We start from the raw sequence: 12372 nt of genomic DNA on the forward strand, positions 1-12372 counted from the left end.
CTCAGTTGAATCTACTTGAGGTATGTGTCCTTGTTGAATATCCTTCTTCTGCTAATGCTAAGCAAATCTCCTTTTGTTAACTGTTGAACAATCTGTAATGATCTCATTGTGTTCCAGTTTTCAGCCTAAATCACAGGGTACTGGCCAGAATCAAGCCCAACCCAGGACAGTGGGTGTAGTCTTATAGGACTGAAGCATAATAAGTTCATTAAAATTAGAGACTGGCCATGCAGAGGAAGAGGAAGGCAGGCTGGCCTTTCTCCTCTTAGCAGTACCCACAGAGAAGGTGATTTCAGTATTGTACTCCCCCGTTTCCTGGGAGATTAGGGGGTAAGTTGACAGTGGTCATTCGGCCAGAACAGAACTCTATTCATATGTCCTGTGTCCTTAAAAACTGAGCCTTAAAGATAATTGCAGTAAACCACCGGGCCTTTCAGCCTGGTAATTTAAGCTTTCTTTAAGTTCTACTTGGGAATCTTTTTTAAAGTTCAGTTTTTCTTCAAAGCAGCCTGGAAGGACTTAATTTTCAAGGATGTAGAGAGAAATGTTCTCATTAGAAAAGGAAAAATTCAAAAGGATTAATCGTGTTCTCCCCTTGCTGGGACTAGATGCCTTTGGCTGCTCGAGGTCCTTACCCTGTAGTCTGGTGAAGGCCTCTTGGCAAAAGGCCCCTTTTACCTTTTAAGGGAACCCTTCCTATCTGTACAAATATTTGGTTTTGACTGGCTTTGTGGAAATGATAAGACAGCTTAACCAAGCAGCTCTTGGGACTCCAACAGGGGGAGAATGAAAGCCAAGGCATATCCCTGGAATTTTAAGATTGTGGAACAGCTATAATGAAGAACTTGCTTGAGGGTTTTTTGTTTTGTTTTTGTTTCTTAAATTTGGAATTTGAGAGACCTACTACAATTGGGCCACAAGGATTTTGTTATGGTTCTTCGGTGCAAACCACCAGAGGAGACATTTGAGAGAACAATGTAAAATTTTTGTCAGGTCTCCAGAGTTTTTCTGAAATTGGGCCTAGGGACAAACACACCAATTGCACCACATTTAATTAGCTGAGGACAAGCAGGGGAGCTGAGTCAGTTTGAAAAGATTCCCTTTCACCCCTGAATAGAGAACTAGGAACATTAGTGGTCACTCCCTCCAAGGAGGAGCCCTGAAGAACTCAGAGCAGTGGTCTCAAGAATATTTCTCCAACCCCTGCAGAAACAGCTATTGCATGAATATGAGAAATAGAGTGCCTGTGCCAGCCTTGAGGATTCCCTGGATTTGTGGTCATTTGTGTTCCTTTGTGACTCATCTCCAGCCCAGGAAGGCAGTCAGGCCCCAGAAATAGGACCCAGTCGGTGATAATGCAGGCCCTCAGCAATGTTTTATGGGGATGTGGGGGAGGCAGAGTTCAGCCTGCCCTAATGGGGCAGGACCATGCAGTGTGGTGGAACAGAGACCTGTAGCAAGGTTCAGTCCCAGCTGGGGCCTAGTAGTAGAGGTTGTCCTGCTCCAGCCCAGGGGTAGCTGCTGACCTTGGCAGAGGTGGCATTGGGCAAAAACATGGGTCCCAGCCCTGGTGGATGGTAGAACAGTCCTTAGCAGCAGCAGCAGCCTTGTGACTGAAGAATGGGCTATAGCATGGGCAGTGACAAAAGGCAGCCCACTGATGACTACAATATAATGCTGACTGATACAGTTTCTGCTTGTGGTCACATTTTTACATTGACAGACCTACTGTGAGCTACAAAGTTTGGTCATTAACCACCATCTAGACCTGATGCTCTAGACCCGGGACTCGATCCCTCCTGGGGTTCTCCCAGATTCAGTGATTCTTTTGAGGGATGGTTACATTGTTTGCTGAGTTTTTGTTAAGTTTCTGTTGTAGATTTTCCCTTCCTTCATAGTTCTGCCTGTCTTAAGTTGTTTTTGGTTTTTTTTTTTTGAATCCCAGAAATCAGAGTAAACTGGTAATAACCTTAAGGTTACTTAAGTGCTAGAGGGTTCTTTAGAACAAATATGTGAAACATGTGACTTAAGGGCTAAAGGCAGGCCCAGAGCACTCCTAAGTAGGGCCCCAAGCAGATTAAAATGTAAGTGGGAAATATTTGAGAAAATAAATAAAAATATAATAAAACACAGATAATATTACAGCTCAAAATAAAGTCCACATGCAGCCTGCAAGGATCTTTACATACTGATTCGTAGTTCCTATTTCTGTTTGAGTTTGACAATATCATTCTAGAAGATCTTAAGTACCTTACCACCGAGGGGTAGGATGTGGTAGCAATAGCTTAATCCCTTCTTCCATGTGAGTTAGGCTCATTTTTCTTTAAAAATTAAGACATTCCTTGAAACTCAGGGGCTCAGGGGACTAAGGGATTAGATTGTTGATAGCATTTCCTCATCTCCAGAATACAAAGCAGCCAGGAGGACCTGAGGAGGCTCTTGGATGCCTGGTTGGTGTATCTTGATGGGAGTCACTTAGTCAAATAAACTCAAGGTGCTTACCCTTGTTGAATAATCCACATGGTTTTAGAGAGGAGATGGCCCAAGGCCTCTCTCCTTACATTAATGTCTCTCATCAGATCCCATGAGGAAAGGAGTCATACCAAGAATGGAGCAGCAGAAGAGGCTGAGGGTGGAGGCTGACTCAGGCCTTTTAAAAAATGCTTCTGGAGACAATCAAAGAGTCTTCCTCCCATGTACCACATCGTTAGCTGACTGGGACCAGTTATAGAACGTTTAGGCAGCCTCGTTGTCTCTCTGAGACCCTTCCAATTACATGTCAGCCCAGCTCTCCTTTCTTCAGAGAGATGCTACCATCCCTTTAAGGTTTGCAAAGGGTTCTACACATGTGATCTCATATCCTCACAACATCCCTGTTAGGTAAGTGCTATTATTATTCCCATTTTACAGATGAGGAAACAGGCTGAGAGAGGGCCACACAGCTCTCCACACAAAGATTCAAACTCGGATCTTCCTGACTGAGTCTAGTACTCTTATCACCTAAATCATCCAGATGGAAACCCAGGCACCAGCTGTATTTATTTGGAGATTTCCGTGGGTGAGCCCCCAAATCGACTGGCCTCTTAGGATATCCCCCCAAGATCTGAACGTGAGTCCAAATCTTGGGGACTCTCAGACCCTCTTCACCTCTTCCCTTCTTATAATAAAAATACCCTTCTCATTGACCTTTCTGCATCTTCTGCCCAGGCAATCTATCCTTCACATATCTGCCAACCTGAATTCTCTATAGTATGCTGATCTGCCCATGTTACCTCTCCTGCTCAGTGAGCTTCAGGACCAAATAGAAACCCCTTTGTCTTGCACTAAAGATTCTTTATCACCTGACTTTTCCTCCCTTTCAAATTTCTTATCCTCAACTCTGCTCTAAGCATTCTACATTCAAACAATACTATTCTACTTGGAGTTCCTAGAATAGGACACTCCATCTCCCATCTTCATGCCTTTGTTCTGGCAGTGCCTCCCCCCAGAAGCTCTGTCCACCATCTCTGACTTCCTTTCAGACTCAGAAATTCCACCTTCAGCAGGAGGCCTTTCCCAGTCCCCCCCAGCTGTTAGTGCCTTCCTTTCCCAAATTGCTTTCCATCTACTCTGTATATATCTTGTATCTACCTAGTTATTTGCATGTTGTCTCCTTCATTAGAATATAAGCTCCTTGAAGGCAAGAATCATATATTTTTCTTTCATTTGTATCCTCAGCAGAGTGTCTGGTACACAGAAAGTGCTTAATAATTGCTCGCTGACTTGATTGGGCTACTTATTGCATCCAGGAATGTGTTGGTAACTGTTTAGCAATAAGCTCTGCAAAAAATAAAAATGTAAACATAATATACTTTTAAAAAATTAATTAATGTATTTGTTTTCAGTTTTCAACAATCACTTCCATAAGTCTTAAATTTTCTCCCCCTCCCTCCCTGAGATGGCATGCAGTCTCTTCTGGGTTCTACGCATACATTCTTATTAAACACATTTTCACATTAGTCATGTTGCATAGAAGAATTAAAATGAATGGGAAAAACCATGAGAAAAACCCAAACAAAAAAAAAATAACATAAGAGAACATATTCTGCTTCATTCTGCATTCCAATTCCATAGTTCTTTCTCTGGATGTGGATGGCATTTTGCCTCAAGAGTCCTTTGGGAATGTTTTAGGTTCTTGCATTGCTGTGAAGGGCTAAGTCTAACAGAAAAATTCCTCACATACTGTGGTTGTTACTGTGTATAATGTTCTCCTGGTTCTGCTCATTTCACTCAGCATCAGTTCATATAAGTCTTTCCAGGCTCTTCTGAAGTCCATCTGTTCATGGCACAATAGTATTCTATTACATTCATATACCACAACTTGTTCAGCCATTCCCCAGTTGATGGGCATCCCCTCAATTTCCAGTTCTTGGCCACCACAAACACAGCTGCTATAAATATTCTTGTACATGTGGGACCTTTTCCCATTTTGATGATCTCTTTGGGATACAGCCCTAGAAGCATTATTGTTGAGTCAAAGGGTGTGCACATTTTTTTTAGCCCTTTGGGCATAGTTCCAAATTGCTCTCCAAATGGTTGGATCAGCTCACAGCTTGACCAACAATGAATTGGTGTTCTAACTCTCCCACATCTCCAGCATTTATCATCTTCCTGTTTTGTCATGTTAGCCAATCTGATAGGTGTGATATGGTACCTCAGAGTTATTTTGATTTGCATCTCTCTAATCAATAGTGATTTAGAGCATTTTTTCATATGACTATAGATAGCTTTAATTTCTTCCTCTGAAAACTGCCTGCTCATATCCTTTGACCATTTATCAATTGGGGAATGACTTGTATTCTTGTAAATCTGACTCAGTTCTCTGTTTTACTAGTTGTAAAAATTTTTCGCAGTTTTCTGCTTCCCTCCTAACCTTGGTTGTATTGGGTTTGTTTGTGCAAAAACTTTGTTATTTTTTCTTTTGCTCATTAAAGAGGCCATTCCCTGACTACTTCTTAAAGAGGCCTATTCACTAGATGGGTATTACCTCCCTCTAAGTGAATACCTGAAAAGGCCTTAACCTAAAAAGGCCAAGGTCTCCCATTGCGTCCTGGGTTGTCTCCAGTCATCCTGATGAATATCTGGTCACTGGATCCAGATGGCTCAGGAAGAGAAAGTGAGGCTGGTGACCTTGCACAGCCCTCCCTCACTCAAAACAGTGAAGTGCAAGTCATGTCATCATTTCTCTGATGTCATGATCCTCTTTGAGAACAAAGGACAAACCCAAGCAAGCAAAAACTTTTCAATTTAATGTAATCAAAATGATCCATTTTGTACTTTATAATGTTCTCTATCTCTTGTTTGGTTATAAATTTCTCCATTCTTCATAAATCTTACAAATACACTATCCCTTGCTCCCCTAATTTGTTTATAGTGTCAGCCTTTATACCTAGATCATGTACCCATTTGGACTTTATTCTTGCATACAATGTCAGGCATTGGTCTATGCCCAGTTTCCACCACGCTATTATCCAGTTTTCCCAGCAGTTTTTGTCAAACGGTGAGTTCTTCTCCCAGAAGCTGGGGTCCTTGGGTTTATCAAACAGTAGACTGCTGTATTCATTGACTACTGTGTCTTGAGTACCTAACCTATTCCACTAATCTACCCTTCTTTCTTAGGCAATTCCAAGTGGTTTTGATGATTGCTGCTTTATAATACAACATAGCATACTTTTAAGTTAATTCATATTACTATCGTTTTCTCCATCACTTTAAGTCTAAACAATCATTAAGACAACAAATTCAGCCCTGATTTGTAGCTTTGCCTATTTCCAGTGTAAATGCTCACACAAAAATTTAATAATCAACTCTCAAGTGTGTTGGAGCTGGCTCCAGCACAGCCCTGCACCTAACACTCTAAAAAGGCTCTATTCTTTTCTCTGGTCTGAGTTCCAGGCTCTTCTGCTCCAGCCTTTGGTGGATCCTCTCTGCTTCACACCTCACTTCATTTAAGGAGCTGTACTATGCACTTTGTGGGACTCCAAACCAGGGGTTTCACAGGGTTAAATTCAAAGAGACAGGCTGTCAGCCCCCAGTTGTCAGAATTTTCTCTTTCCTCACAGAATGCAGATATTTCTCTGTGTACTGGTTGTATCCTCCAGGTGGTATATAGGCTCTTGGAGTGGGGGACAGGGGCTTTATTTTTTCTTTTAATGTTTTGTCTTTGTATCTCCAGAATCCTGAAAACTTTAGTCACTTAGGGAATGCTTGTTGGATTGAAATGGATTGGATTCAGTGGTAGAACTGGGATACAAATCCAGCTTCTCTGTGTCTGAATCCAAAATTCTTTCCTTTACCCTCTTTCTGCTTTTGTGTCTTTGTAAGAAGCTGGAGATATGGTGGGGTGGAAGAGTGCACTGAATAGACTGCTAGACTTGGGGTCTGGGAGACCCAAGTTCAAATCCCCTATCAGATACTTATGAGCTCTGTGACACTAGCCAAATCACTTAACCACGTTCTACCTCAGTTTCCTCATCTGTAAAATGGGGATAATAGCACATCTGTCCCAACGTTGCTGTGAGGATCAAATGAGATTATGCATGGAAAGCGCTTTGCAAACCTTAATGTGCTAGCTATTATTCTGGTACAGTTCATCTGAGATGTTCTCCCCTCTCTTTGTCCTTCAGTAAAATTAACCTCCAAACCCTTTCTCCATGAATTCGTTCGTGATTGACCCTACTCAGCTTGGTTCACCCCTTGCTCTATGTTCATTACCTGCTCAAATATTGCAATTATTTGTCAAAGTGCAGACAGAGGGGCAGCACAGGCCAGACTTTGTCCTTCAAAACCATTGTACACACATGCAGGATGGGGTCCCTGGGGTATGCTCCTTGTCAGCCTGATTCAATGAAAGTGACTAAGCACAGCTACTGTTTGCAGAGGACTGTTTAGGCACTAAGGTTACAAAGACTGGGACCAACCTGGGCTCTGATAGGTGAACTTTTGCCTCATCTTGGCCCACACCAGGCTTCTACCTTGTGGCACCTAAGTGGTACAGTGTAGAGTGTGCTAGGCCTTGAGTCAGGAAGATCTCAGTTCAAATCCTGCCTCTAATACTTATTAGCAGTGTGACCTTGGGTGAGTCACTTAGCGGCTGTCTGCCTATAGCAGCAAGCACCCTGACACATCCAGGATGACCTGCTAGCACACGTTCTTAGATCTGCTTTTCTAAAAGGAAAGCAACTTTTGAGGGGTCAACAATCTTCTTTAATTATATATACCAAGAGAAAATACAAGCAGAGAAAGACCAGCAGACAAGAGTTCTAATTGTCTGACCATAAGCAATACATATATCACAGATCAACAGACAGCTCCAACTGGCTGACCATTACATACATACATACATAGTTACCAGAGAGAGAAGCACTAACAAATTGGTTTTCAAAACTGGCAGAGTCTCCTTAATGGCTGCTCAGAGCCTCATTTGGCACACAAACATTCTTCCAAATAATGAGCCCCAAAGCAAAATATCACCTCAGAGCATATATACACTTTTCAGAGACAGATGGCATCAGGACCCTCCTGACCCACTGCCTCATTAGAAATTATCAAAATGTGTGGGCCTTCCTACAAAACAAGCCTTCCCTAATCAAGTCTCCCTTAATGGGCTCCACTTGAGGCCTATTAATGGGTGGGGAAGATTTTTTACTCTCATTAACATTACACTGCCTCAGTTTCTTCAACTGTGAAATGGGAATAATAATAGCAACCACTTAGCACAGTGCTTATACTCAGTAGGCATTTAATAAATGCTTATTTTCCACTTTCCTTCTACCTCACTTACCAGTTATCAGCTCCCAACTACACCCATTCCCTTTCTTCCTTCCCTATTATATGTTGGTTTTTCTCATTAGAATGTAAACTTCTTGAGGAAAGAGATTGGCTTGCTTGTTTATATTTTATTATATTTATATATGGAAAGTAGCAATTGGCATATAGTAAGCATTTAATAAATGCTATATCTACCTAGATCTTGGAATCATCTGTATAGAGGCAGTAACTGAACGTGTGAAAGCTGATGAGGTCATCCCAAAAAAAAGATTCTAGAGAGAAATGAGAAGAGGTCCATACAGAATCTCGATGTATGCCCACTGTTAAGGGGCATGGCATAGGTAAAGATCCAGCTGAGGAGACAGAGAAGAGGCAGCTGGGCTGGTAGGAAAACAAGGAGAGCAGTGCTGTGAAAACTCAAAGTCCAAGAGAAGAATGTCATCTAGCGTCAAAGGCTACAGAGAGGTTGAGAAGGATGAGGGCTGAGAACAAGACGCTGGCTTTGGCAAGTACAAGATCATTGGTATCTTTGGAGAGAGAATTTTCAGTTCTGGGATTACAGAAGATTTGAAAGAAATAAAGAGGAAATGGAGACCAATGAAAGAGTGTAGGGGGCATGTTTGTGGATGGGTGATATCAAGGGATTGTGAGACAAGGAATAAGGGAGGAGAGGGAGCATGTGGGAAACGGCTAGAATTGTGAAGTACGGGGCAAGCTGTTTAACCAAAAGAGTCGAGGGAAGGTGATGGCATGGGAAGACTTCATGAGAGCAGAGAAAGTTTGGAGCAACCTCTGGGAGGAGTGGGATAAAGAATCAATTAGGAAGGAGTAAAAAGATTGCCTTGCTGCAGTGAGAGCCCAGTTAAGATTAGATAACAAATTTGAGAAAAGTTCTTTGTTAAAAGAAATGGCTCTCTGGGAGAAAAGAGGGAGAAGGATTCTGGGGAAAGTTTAAACAAATTGTAAAATTGGCAAATTCTGTAAAAATTGTCACATTTGTTGTAAAAAACAAACAAACCCATTTTTTAAGATGACAAATTTGTGGTGGATGAATTCAGTTTGGTAGGTTGGCTTTCCAGCCACAAGGTGAGTGGATGAGGAGGCAGATGGCGGCAGTAATCCAGGATTTGGGTCCAGCCAGGTACAACTGGTCCTTAGGACAAGGAACAAGGAAAGTGGAGGGTGGCATTGCTTCACTCTGAGATCAGACTGAGCAGGGAGGACAGTGCGTGACAGCCTGGTAAAGTGGCTAGGGGTGGAGGCACGTGTGGAGAAGACCAGGGTTAGGAGGAGGAAGGCATGAAGATACCTGGAGAGCATAAATGGAGCCTAGGCGGGTGCTGGCACCGTCAAGGGCATGACCATCTTCTGTGCTGGTCCATCTGAAGCCCAGCGCAGGGCTGACTTGGGGGAGCTGAGCCACCCAGGGAATGGAAGGGGCCCTCCTGGGGTGCGCTGAAACCCCGCATCAGAAGACAGGAATTGTTGCAGGTCGGGGGGCTGGGGGCCATGCCGAACGCCCTGACTTTTAAGAATATAGAGGCTCAGAAGAGCTTTAGGAATGGGATCACAGTTCATTCCCTCCCTCAATAAGCACTGATTAAGCACCTACTGCATGCAGACGTGCTAAGCGCTGGGGACAGGCAGGCAAGAAGAGGCAGGGCCTGCCCTCAAGGGTCGTGACCACGGGACGGAGGGCCTCTTCTCCTGGGACAGGGAGCCGGCCCCAGGCACCGCCCAGCGGGGGGCCGCAGCCCCCGAGAAAGGAGAGTGCTCTGGGGACTCAGACGAGCGGCCGACGGGGGAAATGTTTAAGGGGCCTGGAAAAGCGTCATCCCGGGGCACCGGGGAGCCGCGGTGCCTTCTTGAGCAGAGGAACGACTCGCTATAGAGCCTAGCCTAAGCTTATCGCCTCGGCCACTAGGGGGAGCTAGGCCTCGGTTCTGCCCAGGACTGCCGGCTGACCTTCGTTCAGGCCTTCGCTATAAAGAGGGGAGCCTGGGGGAGCGCGGGGGCGGGGTTGTCGGAGGCCGTAAAGCGCCGACGCTGCACGCCAGCTCGGGGCGGGGGGCGGGGCCCTTTGCGACATTCCCGGAGCTTCTCGCTTTTCGGCTCCCCGGGGGGAGGAGAGTGGTGGCGTGTCTGGGAATCTCGACGGGGGAGGCGGGGTTCCGCGCCTCACCCCTTCTACTGCGCGTGCGCAGCTCTCCGGGCTGCAGCTGTGCTCGCGACGGCGGCCGCGACCGGGAGCGATCCCCGAGGGACCAAAGAGACGAGGCCGGAGGCTAGAGCGGCGGCGGCGGGAGCATGGAGGCTCAGGCGTCGGCCACGCGAACCCGTCCCGCCGGAGGTGGCGCCCCCTGCCCTCCCGGGGGAAGCGGGGCCGTGAGGGAGGGGCTGGGGCTGAGGGGAGCCCCAGGAGGAGAGGGGGGGCAGTCATTCGGGAGCGCCAGGAAGAGGAGGGCAGTGATTGGGGGAGCCCCAGGAGGAGGGGGGCAGTGATTGGGGGAGCCCCAGGAGGAGGGGGGCAGTGATTGGGGGAGCCCCAGGAGGAGGGGGGCAGTGATTGGGGGAGCCCCAGGAGGAGGGGGGCAGTGATTGGGGGAGCCCCAGGAGGAGGGGGGCAGTGATTGGGGGAGCCCCAGGAGGAGGGGGGCAGTGATTGGGGGAGCGCCAGAAAGAGGGGGGGCAGTGATTGGGGGGAACCCAAGAAGGAGGGGAGGCTGTGGCTGGAGGGAGCCCAAGAAGGGGGGGGCAATGGTTGGGGGGAGCCTGCAGGAGGAGAGGGGCAGTGGTTGGGGGGAGTCTTAAGGAGGAGGGGCGACCATTGGAGCCCCACTTGCATTGGAGGGGTTAGTGGTCTGAAGGGGAGTTCTGCTCCAGAGTGAAAAAGAAAAGTGGTTTGAAAAGGAGACCCCCTGTTGTGGAAGTGACCAGTGGTTGGGAGAGAGACTTGTATTCTAAAGGGAGAGCTTCCCTTCTCAGTGAGAGGCATCCGAGCTTTGAGGGGAGACCCTTGGGCTGGAAGGGGTCAGTAGTTTGAGGGGAAACCCTCCTTCTGAAAAGAGCCCCTTGGGCTGTTTTCCCACCTCCTGTGGCTGCAGGGCTTTCTCAGAAGAACAAGGCTGGGCAGACCCCAGGGCCCAAGCAAGGCAGCCGAATGGCTAAGCTCTTTGGCTTTGAGTGGTCCCATGTGTCCAGCTGGCAGAGGCTGGTGACCCTCCTCAATCGACCAACTGACCCTGCAAGCCTTGGAGTCTTCCGGTTCCTCTTTGGTGAGTCGGGATGGGGGTGGGAAGGAGGGGAGCAAGGCCTTGACCCTCCCCCTGCCAACACCCTTTACATGTAATGGAGAGATTCCCACGGCACGTGGGGGCCTTGGTGGCTCTGTGTCCAGCACGCCCTAGTTTGATCACCTAGAGAACTCTGACCTCAAGGAAGACAAACTGTGAGAGTAATGAGATTGACACTGAGCTAGAAGAAGTCACTGAGTGCATGGCTCCTGACTGAGCTTCTGCCCACCATGCTTTGGACCTCACATGGAATGACCTGCCCAGAGGAGGCAGGGAAGATGCCCGTTGCACTTGGTAGATACTTTATTATTTCATTCTGCACTTAGTACATCTCACATAAAAGTAGCTTTTCCATATAGAACTGAAAAGAACATCATATGAGAGACGCTAAATCTTTTATGCACAGCTTTATTCTTTTAAAATATATAATAAATTCATCATATAACTCTGAAGGCTGTTCTGTTGGTCTGTGATTCTTTCTGGCCTTCTCCTTATTCTCTTTTGTGCATTTAAAAAATGCTTCAGTGATCCTCTTTCTCCCTTCCTCTCCCCTTCCCCTTTCCTTCCATCTTTCCCTTCTGTCTCTTTCCCCTTCCTCTTTCCTCCCTCTTTTCTTCTTCCTCTCTCTTCTACCCTTCTTTCCTTTCTCTTCTTTTTCTTTCTTTTTTGGCAACTCTAAACCTAGCTCCCTAAGCCTCCTTCTTCCTTCCCTCTCTCCCATTGAAAAAAATGAAAACCTTAAAAATTAAAAAAAAAGAAAGAAACAAACGTGTGTATTCAAGCAAAATAAATTCCCACATTTGTGATATCCAAAAATGTACGTCTTCTTCTGCATCTTGAGTCCGTTCCCTGTCTGTCCGGGAGAAGATGATATGCCTCTGCAAGTCTGTCCATTGGAAATGAAGTTAGTCATTGCATTGATCAGAAGTCTTGAGTCTTCCAGATTTGTTTTTTTTTTTTATCACATTATTATTGTATGAATTGTTCTCCCGGCTGGTTCACTTTGCACCAGTTCATAGCAATCTTCCCAGCTTCTTCCATCTTTTTTGTTATTTCTTAAAAGCACAGTGATATTCTATTACTTTCATATACCATCATATGTTCAGACTAGGAAGGTTTTCCAAATGCATCAAGCCGTAACTTGTCCCGCTGTAGAATGGCTTGTCCCCACCCTTGTGCCCCCTGGGCCAGGGTTAACCTTGGGCATCCAGGTGGTACAGTGAGTGCAGTGCAGGGCATGCAGTTAGAAAGACCTGCTTTCAGATCTGGT

General features: G+C 45.9%; 1 protein-coding gene across 2 annotated transcripts in view; it reads left to right on the top strand.

Moving 5' to 3' along the window:
• Positions 1-12372, top strand: part of GGCX (gamma-glutamyl carboxylase) — a 23907-nt gene continuing 11535 nt past the window's right edge. Inside the window, exons 1-3 of one of the 2 annotated variants that reach the window (XM_072636981.1) lie at positions 1-20; positions 10014-10159; positions 10914-11084. In XM_072636981.1, coding sequence (XP_072493082.1) covers positions 10117-10159; positions 10914-11084 — 214 coding nt within the window. In that variant the 5' untranslated portion in view covers positions 1-20; positions 10014-10116. Of the gene's footprint in view, positions 21-9981; positions 10160-10913; positions 11085-12372 lie in introns of those variants that run through there. The other variant, XM_072636980.1, reaches the window with a different exon arrangement.

The sequence above is a fragment of the Notamacropus eugenii genome, chromosome 1 (assembly GCF_028372415.1).
Source record: "Notamacropus eugenii isolate mMacEug1 chromosome 1, mMacEug1.pri_v2, whole genome shotgun sequence".
In the NCBI taxonomy this organism is placed as follows: Eukaryota; Metazoa; Chordata; class Mammalia; order Diprotodontia; family Macropodidae; genus Notamacropus; species Notamacropus eugenii.